We start from the raw sequence: 21,582 nt of genomic DNA, 5'->3' as shown, positions 1-21,582 counted from the left end.
TAAATAAAGTTAGTATAGAGGTTAGTATATTTTTCTTAGTTTAAATAAGAAATTATTTTTTAAGCCTCGTTACTACTTAGTTAAATATATTCTTACTTCGTTTTATTTATTAAAATAAGCTCTACTTTTATATAGTTTATTAATTTTTAGTAATAAGACCCCTTATAAAAGTAATTAATAAACGAGTTAGGAATTATTTTATTTTATTTAGGGAAATCTAAGCGACTTATTAATATTACGAATATTATAGGGGTTCGTTTATAACTCTTACTATATACTACCTTTTTATATAATAAATTATTAAAAATCTTAGTATAATACTCTATATTAAAAATCGCTTCCCTTTTTTATTTTAATTTAATAATATTAATAAGTTCTTAATTAAATTAGTTTAGGGTAAAGCGACGTACGGTTATATAAAAAAAGGTTTTTAAAACGAAAGTACCCTAGACTTTAGGTAACTTAAGCTATATTACTTAATAATAAACTAAAAAAAGGTTTTTAATTTAAGTTAATAAGTTAATATTAAAGTTTACCCTATTTATAACTATATTAAATTCCTTTTTTATAATTATAAGCGAATTAAACTTACTTAGTATATATTTTTATTTAAAAACCCGGATTATAATATAAAAAGAGTAATTTAAAAAATTAATAAGCTTTTTTTTTATATTTTTTAAAAAATTTTCAGTAATTATAAAAGAGATTTAGTAATTTATTAATTTATACGATCTCTCTTTTTAAAAATAAAAGATCGTTTTAAATACGGTTTACTAAATAAAAAAAGTATATTTTTTAATAAGACGTACTTAGTTTACTATTATAGTTTTTAGTTTTATTAGAGTAATTAATTATTTAATTTAATTATTTTTAATTAAGGGTTCGATTATAATCTTATTTTTTAGCTATTTAATTTATTATTAAATAAACTCTTTAAGTTTTTATTAATATTTAGTTAAGGCTATTTTATATACTTAATCTTAAATAGTATTTTATATTTTAACGTACTTTTTAATTAAAAAAATAAACTTAATAAAAAGTAATAAATTTAATAAAGAAGTATAGTTATTTAGGTTTAATAAGTCCTAGATATCCTTTAATTAGGCCTTAATTTATAGAATAAGGTACTATTTAGGCTAGTTTTATTAGTAATTAAGTTTTTATTTAAAAATATTAATAGTTTTTTTTAAAAAATATTAATTTATTTAAAATTAAGCTTAATAAACGTAATAGGGGTTAAATAATATTATAAAAAAAGATATAATAAACCGTAGTCCCTAAAAAATAACTTTTTAATAAAAATATAAGGGTTTAAATTAAAACTAAGTTTATAATTATTATAAAGTTATTATAAGAGTATTAATATATATAAAAAGAACGGTTATTTATTAAGAATAGGAAATAGGTATAAAACTCGCTCTAATATAGAGAGTATAAACAAAGTGGGCCTTAGTAATTATATAACCGAGGTCACGTGACGTATAGTAAGGCCATGGATGGTTGAAGCCATTACGACACTATATTAATACGAGCACTGTCGTCGTCAAAGATAGGTCTCCGGAAGGCAAGGGGTACTATGTTGGCATGGTTAGCTACACTATGCTTAAAGGTTCCACGGCATAGATAATTAATAGAGGAAGGAAGTAAAGGTTAGAATGCGCTCTGGTCCTAACCCTCGAGCACACGGGTTACTTTATGGGGGCGGGCGTAGTGCTCAAGTCTTCTTTTTCAGGTAGCTTTAACATTGCCTGCGACCTCTAAGGGACGTGTTGGTTTGCTAGCCTGATTTCCGACGTCTCAGAACCTGGCGAATTCTTTCAAGGGTGTCGTGTTAGCAACTGAGCAAGGATGTCCAATCTGCAAGTACTGTCGAGAAGAGATTTCGTATTCCCTCAGAGCTATTAAGCCTCTCATCTGTACTGGTCACAAAGAATTCCGTGGAAGTTATCGTAATAAATCCAGAGCTGGCAATGGAAAGGAGCCACTTATACTGGAGTAAGACCGCAGAAATTATGACGAGACAGCAAGATAAAGAACGAAAAGGGGCATTGTTGGAGTTACGTTCGTGATTGCGCTTTACACCAACGCGACTGGCTTCCTACGCCCGCCCGAGAATGAGAAAAAACTTTTGTTCATCCAGCAAGTCCACCTGAGTCTCAACCTATTGCCTGTACAGTCAATACTTAGACGCCTCCTGGTTGAATTATCCATTTTAAGCCCCTTATACTACTACACATCCTGACACTCCCTTCGTCGAACACTGCAACAGACTGCGGAGGTTGAGGCTATCTTCTCACCAGTCGCAATTCTTGATATCGCACATTCGACCAATATTCTCAGCAACGGAGGCGTATCTTGAGTCACTGATCAATAGCAGGTCCATGTTGAGATTACGCCTTACTCTCTTCCGGTGAAAAGGTCGGGTCAACTTGATACTGTTGGTTTGGCCCGGAGAAACTTCCTCTCTGGGTCCATGTTTGGTCAGGCAAATGTTCGTACATGCATAATGAGGATGTCCCCAAAGTCTGGATGGATTCAGTCCCCGCTGCGCCGCAGCATTTCTGCTCGGCGAATCTGTTGGTCCACGAGGATACGCAAGCGGTGGCCAATGAAAAGGAAAGGAAGCATCGCTTAATCTAACAACCAACAGTAGGAAACGGATTAGGCTTAGTCTATGTTTGCCTGCATTCGGAGTGAATCCGCGAAGGACTAGCTCAGCAGAGCTCGCCCAGCTGCTGTGCCGTTTCCAATATTTGAATTTTGGAAATGTAACAGAAAATACGACGCGTACAGCGATGCAAGATACGCTGTCCAATAGATTGCAGTGATTTACGAAAGGTCGTGGCTACTGACAAGTGCTGGAAACCGAAAGCGAATGACTCCGCTTGACAGCCCTTATTATGATCGAGCATCGGTGCCGATGAGTTTACCGAATGCTGATCGATGGATGTCTTAAGAAGACAGACATCGGCCACGTCGTTTGATTTGGGTTTTGCCAAGATCTCTTCCATCAACGAATGTGATGCCTTCAACGGTGTGGTACACCGCTGCAGCGGTTCTATTCTTTGTTCCAACATTTGCAGCATCCGCGTCTTTTGGACCTGCTAGCGGCATTCGGTCCAATGCTGCATCCCAACTCACAGGGGTTTGTCAGCTTCTAGATGTGGACGTCTTGGCCTTGAGACTAGGATGCTGACCGACTCATCTTGCAGTGCGATATCCTCATCCGCGCTGGGCTCTCTGGCCAAATTTTCTTTTCGAACGACACGGAGTACGCCGTCACCATTCAGTCTTACTACTCTGGCGATGTTCAAGACGTTCGACCTTCATGTATCCTCAAGCCCACGACTTCACAGCAGGTTTCGGACGCCATCAAGTCACTTAACAGCGAAGCCTCGGGCTGTTGGACGGTGGCCATACGTAGCGGTGGCCACTCACCATTCCCATCGAATAATGCTGCCAATGGCGTTACCATCGATCTCGGTGGCATCAATTCCATTAGCTATATAGAGAATCCTGATTCGCCGGGACACGGTGTCGCAGCGCTCGGCCCCGGTGGGCGCTGGAGTGAAGTCTACTCTGCCCTCGAGGAACAAGGGGTGATGACAACGGGCGGACGCGAAGGTCATGTTGGTGTGGGAGGGTTCTTGCTTGGCGGAGGTAAGGCGAAATCTCAGCTGAATCACGAGGTAATTAACTGAAACATTGGTAGGCTTCTCATGGTATTCTGCGAAGTACGGCCTTTCCGCCGATAATGTTTTGAACTACGAGGTACAGATATTCCTGATGAGTGCGGTTCCAAATCGTGTGCTAACAGCGTATTTGCGCAGGTGGTGCTCGCTAATGGTAGTCTCATTGAAGCGAACGCGACGGCGCATGCGGACCTCTTCAAGGCTCTGAAAGGTGGCATGAACAATCTTGGTGTCGTGACAAGGTTCGACCTGCGAACTTTCCCTGCAAATGACATTTACGGTGGTATCGTCGCATTCGCATATACAGACAAGGAACCCGTCGTGAAAAGCTTCATCACTATGGTCAGAGAGAACGAGGAAAATCCTGCCGAGAGCGGATTTGTTTCCTTGTCATGGGGTCCTGGGCGAGATCCTTCAGTCGCCTTCATTACCGCCAACGTTGATGGCGTCAGCAAATCGTCCTCCTTCGCCGGACTCGCGGACTTGGGGCCTCTTATTGACACCAGATCGGCGGTCCCGAACTCAGAATTCGTCAAGCAGCTCCAAGGCACACTCGGTTTGTACAATGTGTGGTTTACGCAGAGCTTCCACGCAACCATGGAGATGGGCAGGAAAGTTCTTGAAGTTTTCGAGGCTCTCATCGCGGACCTGGAGGGAAAACTCGACGAGAATGCCACGATAATATTTGTGATGACTCCCCTCTCAACCAACTATGCTAACAACGGGCCTAATATCCTCGGATTAAACGAAGAGCTGACAGAGCCATCCGTCGTGCTTCAAGTCGAGTGCTTGCTTCCAACCCCAAATGACGAGGCATTGTTGACGGGAAAGTTTGAGGCAGTCATAGATGAGATTTCTGAGCATGCTGCAAGGACAGGACAAAGCACAATCTTCAAGTACATCAACTACGCACACCAGACACAGGACCCACTTCAGTCGTACGGAGGCGATAATCAGGACTTCTTGGAGAAGGTGGCTCAGACTTATGACCCCAACGGCTTCTTCCAACATCGGGTGTCAGGAGGGTTCAAAATTTCCAAAAGCACTAGAGCCTGACTGACAGATGAGGATTATCGAAAGATTTGCATGCATATACCCCGAACTCAGTGCCTCGCTCAAGTCATCTAATTTTAACACCTCATTCCCTCTCTAGATATCAGTAACACTCATGAACCATTCTTTCCGTGACACCTCTTCGCGATACCTTCACGTGCACAGCTGGGCGTAAGGTGCCTTGATTATATTCGAAGTCTTCTCTACAACAAAATCTTCCACCGTAGTGAGTGCAAGTTTTAGAGACGTTCTTGAATCTTGTTGGCTCCAAGGCCCACCAATTCTGTGGAGCTGGATTTACGGCCACAGCGGACGCTAACTGATAGGTATGAGGATCTCTTACAGTCTTTGGCTGAATGTGCATTAGCAGGGCGGAAATTAACGTCTGACGTCGACATGATTCATTACGAGAACCGTTATTGTTGGAGGACTAATGTGCAGAATGGGCCTCAATTCTTCCCGAACTCGAAATCTTTTTTTGATTCAACCAGGATGAGCCAAGACGACTTGTGATTTTGTATCAAAACGAGTGCAGCACAAAATTCAAGCCATCTTGATGCAGACCTTGCCGATATGAGTGCCGCTGGTGAGATACTCAAAGGCAGCGATGATCTCGTCTCTACTGGATCCGAACTCCCTCTCGACAGGAACCTGCAATTGACGGGTGACAACGTAACGGGTGACTTCCTCCAAGTGCTGCCGCGATCCCACCATGATACCTCGCACAATCGCGCCTTTGGACAAGGCGAGTGCTGCGACGTCAGGCATCTTTTCCTGCGGGCATGACGCAAGGAATCCAATCACGGCGATGGACCCCCCGTACGCCACGGCATTGATGCTCTCGGCAATCGTACCAGCACCGCCATTCTCAAATACGTAGTCGGCGCCATGGCCCTCTGTAATTCTTAAGACATCCTCCGACCACTTTGGGGTCTTCTTATAGTTGATCACATGGTCAGGGCCGTAGGTCTCCTTCACTTGTTGCAACTTCGAATCTGAGGAAGAAGTGATGATGGTGGTTGCTCCGGCTGCTTTGGCGAGGATGAGGCCGGTAATGGAAACACCACCAGTTCCTGGGTGGCAAGTCAGGTCTTTGATGTATTCTTCAGGGCAAGTGGGATTGAATATAAATACCAAGAAATAAGACAGTCTGGCCAGGCTTGAGAGCTATGTTGCCATAGAGAGAATTCCAAGCAGTTGTTCCAGTGCAGACCAGGGCCGATAGCTGGGAGTAGCTCAGCTTAGTCTCTTTAGGCACCTTGACTAATGCAGAGCTTGGAAGAACAATATACTCCCGCAGGGCACCATCTACACAGCCCCCAAGACTGTGATTCCAGTCTTTCATGGCGCCATAAAGTGTGCTCAGATCAAAAGACGAGATCACTTTGTCGCCATGGGCGAAGTCGTCAACGTGGCTTCCCACTTCAACAACATCGCCAGAGAGATCGGAACCGGGGACCACGTTCTCCTTGACGGGAAACGGGTACTGTCCGGTCGCAACGGCGAAATCGCGGAAATTGAGAGCGACACTGCGAATGCGGACCAGAACTTCGTTCGAGGAGGGTTCTGAGATTGGCTCCGTCCTAACAACGAGGTCGTTGACGGATGTGCGCCGAGGAAGTCTGAAAACCTGCTGAGTTGCCATTTTGAAGGTGTAGTTGTGATGGTTTATCGTGGAGTTTGGTGAATGAGCAGGATGTCTGGACTCAAAGTGAATGAGGTTGTTGACCGAGAGCTAGCAAAGCTTATGAGAGCAGGCTAACTGATCAATATTATATATAGGAAAGTCTTGTCCAAATCCACTCTCATGTTTGATGCAACGTCTTAAACTTGCTGATAAATATGTCTCGAGATGACGAACCGGCAGTCACTTGTCTCCAGTGGACACCGAGCCCTGAGAGGCGTTTCATTGAACCACCAGACCATAACATTACCTCAACTAAGCATCATGACTCAAAGAAGATCACAATACGATTCGACAGACTGATTTAATACGTCATTAAGACTTATTTTCTGGCTGGACTACTGTGTTCAGATGTTGGTATCTGGGTCTTGAGCGCGTGTAATTTCTTCTCCAACTTTGGGGTGAAAATCATCCACCCATCCTACCGGCATTATAGCATCCCCGGCCTTGGCGTCAGGCCGTAGGCTCTATATGTCAGACACGTTTGCTTCGAGATTGAATTGAAAGGCGAACATTAGCCGGACTCTCCTGGGTTTTATGTTGATCTACGTACCTGAGATCACAATGGTTCAACATATTAGTCTTCGTGTACCCGGTCTCGGATTAACCAAGCAAAGCATCTGCCCCCTCGACCAGGTGCACGAAGCTTCATTCAAAAGGCCCGTGATCTGTTCAACACATGTGCTGCCATGGTATTTTGTTTCCTAAGGTAAGATTAACGCGAGCAAACCTTTTCTCCATGGTTGAAGAAATCGAGTTATTGGAAATAACGGGCCTTTATTCACAAAGAGGTAAATTTTCTATAAACAGTAGCGAAATTCTAAATTAAGTTATTAAGAGCTCGCTTCCTGATTCCTGAAATTGCAAAACACGCAAAATCTTTTCGTCTTCTAAGTGCAGCGTCCAGAGCCAGGTTGGCTGCATGGAAACATAAGTTAGTATGGAAGAATTCGTTTGAGGACTAGAACAGCAAAACTCACCAGCCAGTTCCGCAATGCGAAGAGCTCGTTCCACAAAACCCTGAAGAGCTACAGCATTGACCATCAAAAGGCCCACCAGCACATGTGAAACCTCCCTTGCCAGCGCCGCAAGTGCCATCAACAGACGGGATGTTGGCTGTGAGGCAGCCGCTCGATGAATCTTTTTGGCTATGATAGATACGACGTCAGCAATAAAGTCCAGCATTTCGCACCTTAATTGATGCAAAAAAGAGAGAAAAGTCGAATACTAGACACGCAAAAACTGAACTGAAACGTACCATCCCTGGCCACAATGAGCGCCAGTGCTTCCACAATAGCCTCCACTTGAGCAGCAGTTTCCAAGACCAGATCCAGCGCATGTCTTGCCGTTTTTCGTGCCGCAAACTGCATCACTTGAGATTCCAGTGCAAAGGCCGTAAGACAGTTGGCAGCCATTGCGACAATGGTCGGTGCTTTTTCCGCAGTAACCGTTGGAAGAGCAGCAGTCACCAAAGGTTGAACCTTTGCAAGTCTTGCCATTCTTCGAACCGCAATTTCCATCGGTTGAGATGCTTGAGGCGCCCTCGTTACAGGTTCCAAAGGATGGGTTGCAACCAGCATCGCAGTGATCGGAAGATTTACCACAGAACCCGCCAGACGAGCAACAATCTCCAAAGGCTGAACCCTTGCATGTTTTGCCGTTCTTACCGCAAGTTCCATCCGTGGAAATGCTTCCAGCAGCTGTGTTGCAGGTACCAAATGATGCGTTGCAACCGGCATCGCAGTGGTCAGATGACTTGCCACAGTAGCCACCGGAAGAGCAGCAATCGCCAAATGCAGAGCCCTTGCAGGTCTTCCCGTTCTTGCCACATTGACCGTCAGCAGAGATACCGCTGGCAGCTTCATTACAAGTGCCAAACGCAGCATTGCAACCAGCATCGCAATGAGCGGTAGATTTGCCGCAGAATCCAGTGGAAGAACAGCAATCCCCGAAGGAAGAACCCTTACAGGTCTTTCCGTTTGTCCCACAAGTACCATCAGTGGAAACGTTGTCTTCTGCGCCACATGTGCCAAACTGAGACTGGCAGCCCGCCTGGCAATGGTCTTTGGAAGTGCCACAGAAGCCGCCAGAGGAGCAGCAGTCGCCAAACTTGGACCCCTTGCATGTCTTGCCATTCTTCCCGCATGTTCCATCCGTAGAGATACTACCCGAGTCCGCGTTGGAACAGGTGCCAAAGGCCGCATTACAGCCAGCATCGCAGTGATCAGAGGATGTTCCACAGTAACCACCGGATGAGCAGCAGTCTCCAAATGTTGACCCTAAACACGTCTTGCCATTGGAGCCGCACTGGCCATCAGAGCTGATATTGGTCGTCGCACCACATGTGCCAAAGAGGTCTTGACAACCACTTCCACAGTGGCCCAAAGTGGTACCACAGTAGCCGCTCGAAGAGCAGCAGTCTCCGAAGGGGGAAGTCGTACAGTTATACTGATTTGCTCCGCCACATGAGCCGTCGGGAGAGATACTCCCGGGCCCGGGTGGTGGGGCGGGAGCAGGTGCGGGTGCGTTGCAGTTACCGGCGGCTGGTTGACTGTGTCCGGTGTAAGTCGAGTGATCAGCTGCCACATGTGCCAGGACAGTAAATAAGGTATGAGACATAAGGCTTACCAACCATCTCCGCAGAATGCAGCAGAACGACCGCATTTACCATCCTTGGAACAGCAGGCGCCCCAGACAGGGCTACATACGAAACCAGTTGTACCTCCGCAGGTTCCATCTGGCGTGACTTCTCCAGTCTGCCATGGTGACAGTGTTGCGGTTGTAGCTGTGACGCTTTGAGACGTGACGAAGGCCGGCAAAAGCCAGCAGAATATAGCTGCCTTCATGTCGAGCACGGAATTGGGAAAAGACAAGGACTTTTCTTTCGTAACTAAGTAAGGTAGGTTCACGATGCAATTCGTGGTCTTGGAGAGCGAACAGGTTTACAGATTTTATATACACCATGTTCCCAAGCAGACATCTCCAGAGATTGAATATGAACAAATGCTCCTTGGATGGAAGTACGGACTACTTGGACTTGGCATTGCTCGGAAGGTTGTCCTCATTCAGCATTTCGCCCCATCGTAGGCAATAGTGCCACGGTCATACGCTAAGAGTCCGAGGGAACCACTTGATGATTTTGATGGCCCCTGGGATGACGGCCCATAATTTAGACCATAGTCTCTGAAGCGGTGGCTCATTCGCATATTACGTAAAGCATCAATGTTGGCGATTCAGCATCACACCCGCTTGTGAAGTGGAATTAGAGTCCCTGTTCCTGATGCCTAGCAAGGATGCTGATCCTGTGGCTCTCCACCGGATCTGGCTGGAAAGAGCCAAGCTTTGCGGTCCGGGCCAAGGAAAGAAATCTACATGCATCGGCATCCCGCACTTGCCTCAACTTGGTAGGTATCGGGCTGCCATGGGGCTCTCACAGCTCACATTTGAGGGATGGACGGCTTGGCTATAGTCAGACGGCCTCACAGTTTCTATCAGAGCCGTGGGGCCGCACCTTTTCCGTGTTCTAGTGCCTCGGCATGCATAGAAGGGATGACAGGATACGAACTGCTAACAATTGCGGTAATTACAGCGCCTGTACAAATGATGATTATGGAGTTATCAAGGGGATAAGAAGGAATACGATCGTTGCAGGGTAACATAGTTGATGACGGTTTTACCTAATGAACATGAAAATCTCGGTTAGATGATGGATGGGAAAAGTTTTTTTTGAATCCAATGAATTGGGCGGACAGATGACATCTGGTTGCGCTGACAAGTAGTGTTATAAATACAGTGATACAGGTGAATCGCCCCAGAGTTCCAAAAGATGCATCGTCGAGCACTATCACAGTCGTTATATCTAGCGTCATGATGTCGAAGCTATCCAGCTTCGCCTCTTTGGCGTTTGTTCTCTATTCTTTTTGTTTCATCACACTCATTCATGCCGACGTCGCTCAATTCCCCCCCGGCCGCCGGCTTCATGCTCAAAACGGGTTCGTACGACGGTCCAATGTCATAGGTGAGTTCGACTTTGTCACTTGGATTTGATTGGATCATGGTTTGACTGGAGACATGCATAACTGATACTCGTCCCCAAAAATTAGCAAAAGCACCGGAATGGGCTAAGGAGATTTCCCAAAGCCCAGCTCATCAGAACCCATCCAAGGCCCCACCAGTCCCGACTAAAGATCTTGAACTTTCACAAGACTCTACGACGAGCCTCGAGCAATACTACGAAGACTCAAAAAATGCTTCCTTCATCGACAATACATCCAGACGGTCATTGAGCTCCCGCTCTCTCGAGAAACGCGGCCCCCTTTACTGCAAAGATGGTCCATGCGTCGATGGAAGGTTAGTCACTGTCTTCACAGCCTAGTGGCTATCTAAGTATGAAGCACTTAAGACGGAAGACTGATTCTAATTTTTTTAAGCTGCTGTGGTCCCGATAGCATATGCGGATATGGCCCCGACTTTTGCGGGAAAGGATGTCAGTCTCAGTGCGATGCAACTGCCATGTGCGGAGAATACAGTGAGAACGCCGATATGCCATGCGGCATGAATCTCTGCTGCTCGCAATCTGGCTGGTGTGGTGTGAGTACTTTTCCACGACCTGTATTGTACCCTCGTGCGCTTCCGAGAGACTGATAACTACTTTCCATCAGACCACCGAGGTCTTCTGCCACAACGCCGACCCAATCAACCTCAGTGCACCTTGCCAGGCCGGTTATGGCTCTTGTTCCATCGCTTCTACCCCATCATGCGTAAAAGGCGGCGGGAGCACAAATAGCCGCACGATCGGATACTACCAGTCATGGAACGTGAGGACCCGGAAATGCGATACCAAGACTCCCAAGCAGCTTTATACCAAGGGCTTCACCCATCTGTTCTACTCCTTTGCATTCATCGATCCAACTTCATTCGCCGTTGTTCCAGCCCACGACGACGACCCTGCTCAGATGCGGGAATTCACCGGCCTAGCCAAGGACGGTCTCAAGACTTGGATTGCTGTCGGCGGCTTCGACTTCAGCAACCCCGAGACAAAGACCCACCATACCTGGAGCGACATGGTAGCGACGAAGGCCAATCGTGCTGCTTTTATCTCTTCTGCCCGCGAGTACATGGACGAATATGGTTTCACTGGCATCGATCTCGACTGGGAGTATCCCGGTGAGCCTAAGCGTGGTGGAAGAAAGCTTGAGGACACTCGCAATTTTGCTGTGCTTCTCCGTGAGATGCGTGCTGCTTATGGCGATAAGTACGGCATCAGTCTGACCCTTGCACCTGATTATTGGTACCTGAGATGGTTCGACGCCAAAGCGATGGAGCCTTTTGTCGACTTTTTCGGATTTATGGCCTATGGTAAGTGACTGAAAAAAAGTACCAAACCGGCGCCTAGAAATCGTAAAACTGACCATCTTCTTACCAGACCTTCATGGATTCTGGGATGAAGACGTCAAGACTCTTGGCAAGGTTGTTCGCGGTCAAGCTGACATACGTGAAATCGGCAATAATACTGTTCCCCTATGGTTCGACGGGCTTGATCCCAAGAAGATCAACTTCGGTCTTGCCATGTATGGCCGTGGCTATACTGTCTCTGACAAGAGTTGCAATGGACTTCTCTGCTCTTTCTCAGGCCCGAGCAAAAAGGGAGAATGCACTGACTCTGATGGCGTCATGTCTCTTGGGGAGATCAAGAACCTCATCAAGAACAAGGGCCTCAAACCCAACTACTTGAGAGATTCTCTGATGAAGGAGCTTACTTGGGACGATCAGTGGATTGGCTATGATGGTAAGTCTACCTTGCGTGAACAGTTGATTCCTGATACTTACTCACTCTGATTAGATGAGGAGACCTTCAAAGATAAGAAGGCCTGGGCGGATGGGCAATGTTTTGGAGGCACTATGATTTGGAGCATTGACTTCCAAGGTTCAAGCACTTCGTAAGTCCTTTGAATGGCTCAACCGTAATAGCAAAAGCCGACTGATTAACAACGTAGGGCCGAGCCGGTTGAGCAAAATTCGCCTGGTGAAATCCCCAAATCGCTCCTCAACAAGAAGCTTCCAAACTGCAAGTCCGGCGAGTCTTATGACGCTATCAAGGATATGGGCACGTTTTGGTATAATTCTGGTGCTGAGCAGTGGGCAGACGAGTATATCAACTCTCAGCCGGATCATTCCAATTGGGCGCAGAACCTGTACCGCCAGCTATTCCCGAAGAAGGATCACACCAAGTTCTCTTGTCAGGAGCCTGGTGCTCCTTGCGATCATGATTTGACATGCGGTGAGAATCTCATAATAAGTTGTCTCTCTTCTGAGGCTTTCACTAACATGTGTTTTCAGACGACTTCAATGCGATCGACAAGGGTGGACTGTGGTATCTTTTCCAGTCCATGGCCGCATTCCACAGCTTCATGTCGCAGCTTTCTATCGAGTTCGATCAGTCTATTGGCATCACGTCCGACCAGATTGGCACCATGAGACAATTGCTTGGCATCAATAGTGGCGCACCAAAGGCACCTCTCGACCTAGCCTCTATTCTCGGTGCAGCTTTCAGTATCGGAAGTGCCCTTGCCACACCAGCTGCAGCCGTTGGGGGTCCTTTAGCAGGCATCAGTGGTGTCATGTACATGGTCTCGGCTACGGGAGATTCGTGAGTAAAGACTTTGGAAAAAGATTCGTAAAGACTACTAACAATTCTTACAGCGGCGGTTCTGATGATGCAGTGGAAGCGACGGACACGATCCGGGGACTACTTGCCATTGTCGCTAAGCAGGGCTTCGCTAACATCAAGGCAATTGTGGCCTCAACTTTCGGCAAGCAAGGTCACAAGCAGACTGACATTCCCGAACTTATGCGCGTCGGTGGTGTCAAAAACCCGGCGGTGTCCGTCTTCGGTTGGGGATCTTGGCTGAGGGACCATCCCCTCAATAATTTGGACGACGTGATAAGCAATATGAAGACCAACTTGGTGAGTGAATATTGCATGGCTCGCATGACTTTCATACTAATTGAACAACAGGACCAGGCGCTCATCTGGCAGATGGCCAGGCAATTTCGAGGAGCCTATGTCGTCGTCAGAGACGACCTTCCCGTCGACAAGTGCACGAACCCGAACAATGCTTGGGAGGCAAACAAGAATCGCTGCCTCGACATTCTTGCCTGGTACCCCAAGAAGGTCTCTCAAACCCTTGGCGGGAATAAGGACATGGAGGCTCTGTGGACCGACTGGAACATGGACAAACTCGGAACCCTCCGCAACGCCGTCGAATGCTGGGAGAATAACAATGGCCACATCGGCAAGACGGGCATCCGCGAGGGCAGCTGGGCAAGCAAAACGCCCCCACCCTGCTTCTTTGCTATGCCTGTACTCAAAGGTAACTACAGCGATGTCTCCAAGGGGTCAATATGGATGGCAGGCAATTTCCCCGGCCAGGAGGGCCAGGCTGGTCTGTTGTGGCCCAAGTCCAAGTGCGAAGATGGCAACAAGGAGCTGCACCGAAACCCGTTCAATACCAAGTCTGACTACAAGTGCGCCGAATTTGATCTCACCAAGGATCTCATGTAAACAGTCGTTAAACACAATTTCCATTTTCTTGTACATAGTTTTACGGTCTACGATGTTTTCAAAATTTACTTGAATACTCACAAATGAAATCACACTTTGATATATCGGATCTCCCCAGTATTCTACCCTCTTTCTTTCAAACTGGAATGCGTCTGATTCTTACTAGAGGATCAGTGAGTTTGTTTTGATGAATTCGCCATGTAAGGGATGTTGGTGACACAAGCGGCACTACCGGGATACCCACTTGGAAGAATAGGTCCGTGTTAGAGGGGTCAAAACTAATTTCTACCCCAACGATTTTTACCTCCAACTCCATCTGTCCCGAGCTCATCTGCAGTGGCTGACGGAGCGTAGTCAGACGTTGTGGTAGCCACAGATCTCGCATCTCGATAGACAGGCTGCATGCTAATTACAAAGCCGTAAACGTTGGATTGTCTGCTTGAAGTTTCGTCATGTCTACGCCCCGCGGCAGACCTCGCCGCAACGTCCCACCTTGCAGGTTCTGTCAAAAACAGTTCAGGAGATTCGAGCACCTCGAACGTCATGAACGCACCCGTAAGCCGGACCCCAACCTCCCGCTGTACACAACATACCCTCACGTCCTGACATTGGGCTCCGTGAACTTCTATGCAAGGGTGGCCAGAGGTTCGCTAATGATAATGCCCAGACACCCGAGAACAACCCTTCCTGTGCGAATGTGGTCGGAGATTTTCTCGAAGGTACAGTCCCCAGTCACACCTCAGTTCCCAGAGGGGCTTTTTTTGCTCACAACTCGATAGGGATCTACTTTCAAGACATCAGCGAATATCTCATGCCGACGGAATCATTGCAAGCCCAGATGACCTGTCTGCTTCGTTAGGGGAAACGACAACCGCCGAAGGGCCATTGTCAACTGCGGCGACTGGTGCTGAGGTTCCCTCACCGCCGTCTTTGTCGGGAGCACTAACATTAACTCATCAACATGGATATGATGCCAGACCGCAGCTGTTGGGAAATGAAGCTGCTCTCTTCCAGCCCGTCAGCAGCCTAGCATTACATAATGCAGCCGCAGGTTTTTCCGACCTATGCTATCAAGACTCGCTATCACAAGACCTCCTAGCAGGAATGGATGGCATTGATTTCGACTTCTTGTTGCACGACACTCAGTTGTCAAACTCTTTTCTACTCGCCAGCCCTGTCAATGCTGGCTCCCCAATCATGGCGATACCGCCGACGGATCAGGTCGAGGCTCCGTCCTCCATTCAGCCTGAGCATGGAAGGTCATTTGCTGCGCAAGATATATGCATCACACCACAAGACCGTTCGCCTAGTAAAGAACAATTAGAAACAGAAGCAACTTCATCGTTGCCGAAGTTTGCGGCACGACTACCTTCAATGGAACCCGAGAGACCAGAACAGACACCATTGCATATTAATCTAGCACATCAGGCTCAGAGGCCCCGACAGGTTCACTGTCTCCGGCCCTGGAAGATTGAGGCTGATGAATACAGCAAGATTTTCGACGAAGCCCAGCAGCTTCGTTCTGAGCTGCCCAGCTCTTTCAAGCTGCCATCACATCGTGCCCTCTCAAGATTTTTGGAAGGGTACTTTCGTGGCTTCGCCGTCCATCTGCCGTTCATTCACGGCGTTACATTTTCTGCCCCAGCTATCGGTCTTGAGCTTCTCCTGTCGCTCGCCGCAGTCGGTGCTCTCTATCGGTTCGAAACGGCCTCGGGCTATCAGATTTATGCTGCTGCTCGGCACCTGATCTCTTGGCATTTAAAGCAAAGGACTCAGCCTACACTAGACCGACTGACCCATGATGACCGCGTCACCATAGATGATGATCCAAGCGCCCCTGCGACACCGACAAGCGCTAGTCCACGCACGAGAGAGTCAGAGTTACATGCTCAAGACAAAACCATCCGGTTGCTGCAAGCTATGATAATACTCATGGCGATGGCATCATGGGGCGATCGAGAGTTGACAAGTGACGCCCTAAGCATGTCAAGTCAAGTCGCCATGCTCGCCCGCGAGATGAAGATTCACGAGTTAGAGAAACCCCCGCCAGTCAATCAGCAATGGGCCGAAGGTATCAAACTTGAGGAACGCCGCCGCACGCTATTTGCCGCCTTCGCCCTCTTAAACTTACAATCCGTTGCATTTGACGTGCCACCACTCCTCCTAAATCGAGAGGTCGCCATCAACCTACCTGGGTGCGCGTCAAGCTGGCAAGCGCCTAACGCGGAAGAGTGGTCAGCCCTGAGGGACACATATATGCCGCCGAGACCTTTCCCAGAGAAGATGCATATGCTGTTAGCAGGACGGAGCATCCATACAGTGACAGCGCTTTCTTCTTTCGGGAACTATGTGCTCATTAATGGACTGCTCCAACAGATTCTACTGACTCGCAACGCCTGTGAGCATCTTCCGATTGTTGGTGGTGATAGTTCGCTGGGTGGGGACTTCATCAATAAGATGGAGGCCGCGCTTCGTGCTTGGCAACAATCATGGGAAGCGACTTACGAATCAACGACGGACCCTTCGTCTCCCAAGGGACCGTTGGGTTTCAACTCCACTGCCCTCCTACGCTTGGCTTACATCCGCCTTAACGTTGGCCACAATCTTGACCAACGGCTTCTTGCCCGAGACGATGCACCAGGGATAGCCGCGGCATTATCTAGCCAAATCATTACTGCCGGTGATAGGTCACCGCATATGAACCAGGCCGTTCTACAATGTATATACGCCCTCAGTATTCCAGTAAGGGTTGGCGTTGCGTTTGTTGCGCGTACCCAGACCCTGAATTGGAGCATCCAACATGCTCTTGCTAACCTGGAGTGCGCCTTTTTGCTCACAAAGTGGTTGAAAATCTTGTCCGAGGTTGTTCAAGAGTCTGGCTCTGATTCCCTTCAGCCGGACGAGCGTAGATTGATCCAATTGGTCATCGGTCTTGTGCAAGAGACGGAACTTGGTGACCAGCTGGACAAACACGAACGTCTTGCTGTCCAAATCAACAGCTTGTCTAGTCTGACCTTGACGCTGTGGAGCAAGACATTTAACGGCTCCCATGTATTTGATGTTGTTCGGGTTATTGGTGACGGCTTATCGATCTTAGCCCATGCGTCAAAGAAAGGAGACGTTGTCCGAGCGGTGCCATGTGCGCAAATTCGAGACGATTCCAGGCCAAGGAGTTGAAGAGGTAGCTGGTTCTAGCCGGTCAGAATACGTCGGTTTGGGCCGTGACCTTTGAGATATTGGAATTAAACATGTAGAGCTGAATCAAGCTTTGATAATGAGCCTCACGCCGAGAGAACGGCCAGGCTTCTGTGTCTATCATTGCAAAGGCTGGTTTTCTGACTGTCAGTTTCATGTTTTGAAGGAGAGAAGTATAACTCAATGCGGCATGACAGACTCGAAACCAGCAAGCTGACAAGTGGAAAAGAACGGCAGGTACAAGCTGATTTGATCTACATAGGTGGTACGGGGTACTGAAACGAGGAAACTCTGCATTTCAGAGAAGGCAGAAACAAGTGGGGGAAGTTCGTGGCCGCGGCCTCCGCAGTAGATCACCGACCAACAATGCAGCTTAGTGAGCCCGGTGGGAGCATTGTGGTTACGAGTCCAGGGGGCAACCGTGCAGCAGAATTGACTTCGCGGGAGCGGGTGTGTCAACCTTATTTCTTATTATATCATCTCTTGTCTGAGGATTGAGGTATCCAAATTCTCGAAACGTTCACCATGATTTCAACGCAACTTTGGCCCACATCAAAACACCCATAGCATCACGGCGGGAGCCGGCTGGCGGTCAAGGTGGTGTGGGTAAACGGGAACGGGCCTCTGTTGTCGATATCGACGCACTTTGCATCGCTTGTAGAAAATGGCAATCCTCTCAACTAACTATTATTCATTTGGTGTTCTTTTGTTCACCCACTTCTTACTGAGCGACTCTGGTTCTCGCGTGGTCTTTTCATAGCGGCTGTTGCATTTCGCGCCTTGTTGTTTTATTCTCTAGCGTGTTCCCCGACTTTCTTTCTTTTCTACCTTTGTCAACCCGAGCGAGCCGGTATCGCAGGGACCCATCATCATTCTCGACCTCTGATAGGAAAAAAGAATCACTCTATCCCAAACATGAACGCCTCAGCCAACCTCCGCGCCTCAATGATTCGCGCATCGGTGCTGATCCCAGTACCCCCGGGCCCTTCACGATTCGATCCTGTTGCGGCCGCCCATTCTCGGGGAATCGAAGTCGGCGAAGGGGAAAGGCGTCGGGTTGTACAAACTCTAAACTACCTCGAGTATCGTGTACGATGCGACATGGATCGAGAGGCAGCTCTTCCATCTCCCGTAAAAGAGTATTCGATTGAAGATCCTGCCATCGAGGTTGAAGGCTCACAGCGATCCCAGCTGAAACGAATGTTTACAATATTTCCTTACAGAGATATGAACTGGATTGTCACGATGCTATTTGTGGTTGGCAGCGTATCTTTCGTTATCAATGCAGGATTCGGGCTCTTTCCTTCCCTCGAGCCAAGCCTCGCTTTCGATACTCTCCCAACCGTTGCTCTCCCTGCGACCATTACCATCGGAGCCACCATGTTCTTGACTGGAGGCATTCTCGGCATCTTCGCCGCTTTCAATGCCGACCGCGGCACCCTCGAGAAGAGCGGCACCAAGTCCATCGATGACAACATCCCGGCCATTTATCGACCCGCCCTCATTGGCTCTGAAGCATGGCTCTGGATCCCATCTGCAGCCGATTTCGCCGGTCTTCTACGGACTGTGCCTTTCCAGGCTGGTCTGGTGATGCTTTCCGGCGGTTTGATCCTCTCCGTAGCCGCAGTGGCTGGCCTCCCAGGAGTTCTCAACCCGATGGATCTTTTTCTCACCCAGGCTCTGGTCTTCATGCCACAAGTAATTGGAGGAGCCCTATTCTTCATTGCCAATATGACTCTCGTCATACATGTCCAGACAGACTGGTATAAACCAAGAATCCTCGCGGGCGAATGGCAAGGGGCGGCTTGGAATGCAGTGGCATCCGCCGGTTTCATTGTGACCGGTGTGTTGCTCTTGAACAATCACATCTTTGAGAGCTCAGTTGTTGGGTTTGTTGCAAGTACCGCCTTTTTGATAGGGAGTATCATTCAATGGTATCTGCTCATGGAGTTTCATCCAACTCGTTGGGCATCTTAAGGTCTTTATAGCTTTCCAGTTCGGAGTCGTTTCGTGACCACTAGAAACAGAGCTCGTCCTCTTCGAACTCATCCTTGAAATACACCTCTGGAAAGCTCAAAAAGCACAGTATAGCATTGCTTGTGAGAACAGCTTGTGGAGAGACCAGCGAGTAATATTCTAAGCAGAAACGGCTCCAGCTTCTGCTCCAGCCTTCTGGTTTAATGTAGATGTCTGACTGAAGGACCTTCGGAAATGAAGGTTACTAGTATCGTAAACGGAGGCATAGAAGCTGCAACAATTGAGGCCCTGCTTTTGAGCGGCAAGTGTTACTATGGCCTTCTCTAATAAGTGAGGAAGATCCATCATCGTCTGATGGCCCCTCAATGAATTATACTGGACCTTTTTGGTGAGTATTGGGAATGGGTACAAGGGACAAGGGCACCAAGGCAATGCCGTAACTTGAATGACACCATCCGCTGCCGCACATCCACCGTTTTTGATACATCCTGTAAGATGGTACTCATAACGATTCCTATTTCTGGGTTCATCCCACCTTATAATATAGTTGTGGGGCAATGATCAATGGGCACTCGATGATCATTGTAGCCAGCAAGCCCGGTCCAGCCTGACTGGAGCTAAGGTGGTACGCACGAAAATCTAACTACACGGTCCGAGTATCACGAGCCACAAGCGGCGCCTCATCATTCGATGGTTTCATATTGAGCGCCGTGAAGAAGAAAGGGCGTCTAGACGGCCTGCTGGAGGACAGCCATTGGAAATTACCACGTCATTGAGAAGTAGACTTGTAGGTCAAGTCCCTGATGTCGGGAAAATATCACTCTCTTCCAAGAATCAGGAACTGGTGTAAACTTGAATAAGCTTACATTCGGCTACTCGACAAGGGGTTTCTGGCACAAGTTTAGTGCCCCAGTCTGAAGTTGAGCTTTAACTCGCCGCGCATTCGTACATCATCAACTAATATGCATCGTCTACCTTACAGAGGAACTAGTCGCCATCTGCTTGTAAACTTACGTGGCCCTGAGGCCCGTCAAATTACCTAAATACTGAACCGCGCCCCTTTTTCCTGGATTGATTTGAGACTCGCATGCCACCAGTCGCTCACTCATTTCATTATACTCTTTCTTTTTCTTTTCTGCACTCGTTCAAGCAACGAACTAGACGCCTTTGAAATGGCTCTCTGCAGGCTAATTCTGGCAGCTGCTATGCTCAGCTCGACCTACGGAGCTGCAACCAGCAATATTACTCGGGTCCTCGACCTACCTTCTCGTTACCACAATAGGACTATCAGCGTTGAGCATCTCTCGGTGGTGGGAAACCTCGACGGTTACAAGATGATCACCCCGGCCGCCGAAAAGTCTACCGACTTTTGGTACTTTGATGTTGTTTCAAAGTTCTCTAACCAGACTTTGAATATTGTCTTCTTCAACTCAGGAAATTTTTCGCAGTACCCGCATCCTCTCGCTGTCCAGGTTTCGGGGGTGTACCCCAATGGTACAGACTTCTACTTCGAAGCTATGGCCGATGCTGGGGTTCATCTCACCAACGGGTCCCGAGGTATTGCTGGAGACTGGAGAGGCATTGGGAGCTTTAGTGGAACCTCGGTGGACAAGCCTGATGTTGAATACACGATCAACATCGACTCCAAGGACATGGGTATATATGGCAAGATCTCCTTCAAAGCCGTGAGTGACTTCCCAACCCTACTCCTCACTGTTGTGCAATTTCAAGAGCCTGATGTTGGAGATTACAGATTGCTCCCGCCCATTACCCTTGCGACTTGAATGGCGCAGTTGGCGTCAGCGAGAATCTCTTGCCGGGACTGTACTGGGCTAACGCGGTCCCCGATGCCGAGACCGTTGTCGATCTCGCCGTCAAGGACACTGTTATCGCTTTCGATGACGGTATTGGTTACCACGACAAAAACTGGGGCAATCAGTCCATCATTGATGGTCCTCGTTACTGGGATTGGGGACACGCTCGCTTTGGTCCTTACTCTATCGTCTGGTACAACCTTCTCGACTACGATGGCAATGAGAGCAGACGTTCCTATGTTGCAAAGGATGGAGAGGTTCTCGTCGTCAGCTGCGACATGGCAAGCATGGAGGTTCGACAGAGGGGCGGAAAGGCAGCTTGGCCTCCTATCACTGGACTGCTTGAGACCGAAGGCCTATCTGTCAAGTACAACCTCACAAATGGCGACGTAATGGAGGTCGATGTCACTACCCAGTTCATCGTCAGAGATGAGAAGGGCGCCTACCAACGCGCTAACGGTCTTGTCAAAGGCGGTATCATTGGACAGAATTTTTTCGAGGGTCGCGGTCATTACGAAGAGTTCATCTTTGGCATCGTTAATGACTACACTCCGCAGGTATAATACCAGCACGATGGCGTGTGCGGGACATTGAGCAGCCTAT

At 47.9% G+C, this 21,582-nt stretch overlaps 8 protein-coding genes across 8 annotated transcripts; 6 read left to right on the top strand and 2 right to left on the bottom strand.

The window, feature by feature from the left end:
* Positions 1 to 3,022: 3,022 nt before the first annotated feature.
* CABS01_10323 (FAD binding domain-containing protein) lies at positions 3,023 to 4,748 on the top strand (the record flags this gene model as incomplete). The annotated part of the gene is made up of 4 exons (XM_060543679.1): positions 3,023 to 3,145; positions 3,213 to 3,660; positions 3,713 to 3,771; positions 3,831 to 4,748. The coding sequence occupies 4 exons, from the start codon at positions 3,023 to 3,025 to the stop codon at positions 4,746 to 4,748; spliced, it is 1,548 nt and encodes a 515-aa protein (XP_060399361.1).
* Positions 4,749 to 5,288: 540 nt separating this feature from the next.
* Positions 5,289 to 6,390, bottom strand: CABS01_10322 (uncharacterized protein; the record flags this gene model as incomplete). The annotated part of the gene is made up of 2 exons (XM_060543678.1): positions 5,289 to 5,818; positions 5,880 to 6,390. 2 exons carry the CDS (start codon positions 6,388 to 6,390, stop codon positions 5,289 to 5,291), a joined length of 1,041 nt encoding a protein of 346 aa, XP_060399360.1.
* A 929-nt stretch (positions 6,391 to 7,319) lies between these two features.
* On the bottom strand, positions 7,320 to 9,275 carry CABS01_10321 (uncharacterized protein; the record flags this gene model as incomplete). Its single annotated transcript, XM_060543677.1, has 4 exons — positions 7,320 to 7,347; positions 7,410 to 7,577; positions 7,688 to 8,980; positions 9,058 to 9,275. The coding sequence occupies 4 exons, from the start codon at positions 9,273 to 9,275 to the stop codon at positions 7,320 to 7,322; spliced, it is 1,707 nt and encodes a 568-aa protein (XP_060399359.1).
* A 1,021-nt stretch (positions 9,276 to 10,296) lies between these two features.
* Positions 10,297 to 13,993, top strand: CABS01_10320 (uncharacterized protein; the record flags this gene model as incomplete). Its single annotated transcript, XM_060543676.1, has 10 exons — positions 10,297 to 10,447; positions 10,533 to 10,779; positions 10,839 to 11,019; positions 11,091 to 11,787; positions 11,855 to 12,217; positions 12,272 to 12,368; positions 12,426 to 12,709; positions 12,769 to 13,078; positions 13,132 to 13,396; positions 13,448 to 13,993. The coding sequence occupies 10 exons, from the start codon at positions 10,297 to 10,299 to the stop codon at positions 13,991 to 13,993; spliced, it is 3,141 nt and encodes a 1,046-aa protein (XP_060399358.1).
* A 452-nt stretch (positions 13,994 to 14,445) lies between these two features.
* CABS01_10319 (uncharacterized protein) lies at positions 14,446 to 14,852 on the top strand (the record flags this gene model as incomplete). The annotated part of the gene is made up of 3 exons (XM_060543675.1): positions 14,446 to 14,610; positions 14,661 to 14,712; positions 14,773 to 14,852. The coding sequence occupies 3 exons, from the start codon at positions 14,446 to 14,448 to the stop codon at positions 14,850 to 14,852; spliced, it is 297 nt and encodes a 98-aa protein (XP_060399357.1).
* Positions 14,853 to 15,190: 338 nt separating this feature from the next.
* CABS01_10318 (AmdA) lies at positions 15,191 to 17,225 on the top strand (the record flags this gene model as incomplete). The annotated part of the gene is made up of 2 exons (XM_060543674.1): positions 15,191 to 17,044; positions 17,091 to 17,225. 2 exons carry the CDS (start codon positions 15,191 to 15,193, stop codon positions 17,223 to 17,225), a joined length of 1,989 nt encoding a protein of 662 aa, XP_060399356.1.
* An 878-nt stretch (positions 17,226 to 18,103) lies between these two features.
* On the top strand, positions 18,104 to 19,165 carry CABS01_10317 (uncharacterized protein; the record flags this gene model as incomplete). Its single annotated transcript, XM_060543673.1, has 1 exon — positions 18,104 to 19,165. The coding sequence occupies one exon, from the start codon at positions 18,104 to 18,106 to the stop codon at positions 19,163 to 19,165; it is 1,062 nt and encodes a 353-aa protein (XP_060399355.1).
* Positions 19,166 to 20,337: 1,172 nt separating this feature from the next.
* On the top strand, positions 20,338 to 21,542 carry CABS01_10316 (uncharacterized protein; the record flags this gene model as incomplete). The annotated part of the gene is made up of 2 exons (XM_060543672.1): positions 20,338 to 20,850; positions 20,919 to 21,542. The coding sequence occupies 2 exons, from the start codon at positions 20,338 to 20,340 to the stop codon at positions 21,540 to 21,542; spliced, it is 1,137 nt and encodes a 378-aa protein (XP_060399354.1).
* Between the last annotated feature and the right edge of the window lie 40 nt (positions 21,543 to 21,582).

This window comes from Colletotrichum abscissum (genome assembly GCF_030869225.1).
Source record: "Colletotrichum abscissum strain IMI 504890 chromosome Unknown Scaffold_26.1, whole genome shotgun sequence".
NCBI classification, from domain to species: Eukaryota; Fungi; Ascomycota; class Sordariomycetes; order Glomerellales; family Glomerellaceae; genus Colletotrichum; species Colletotrichum abscissum.
Note: the sequence above shows the minus strand (reverse complement) of the source record. Positions and strands in the feature narration are given on the sequence as shown.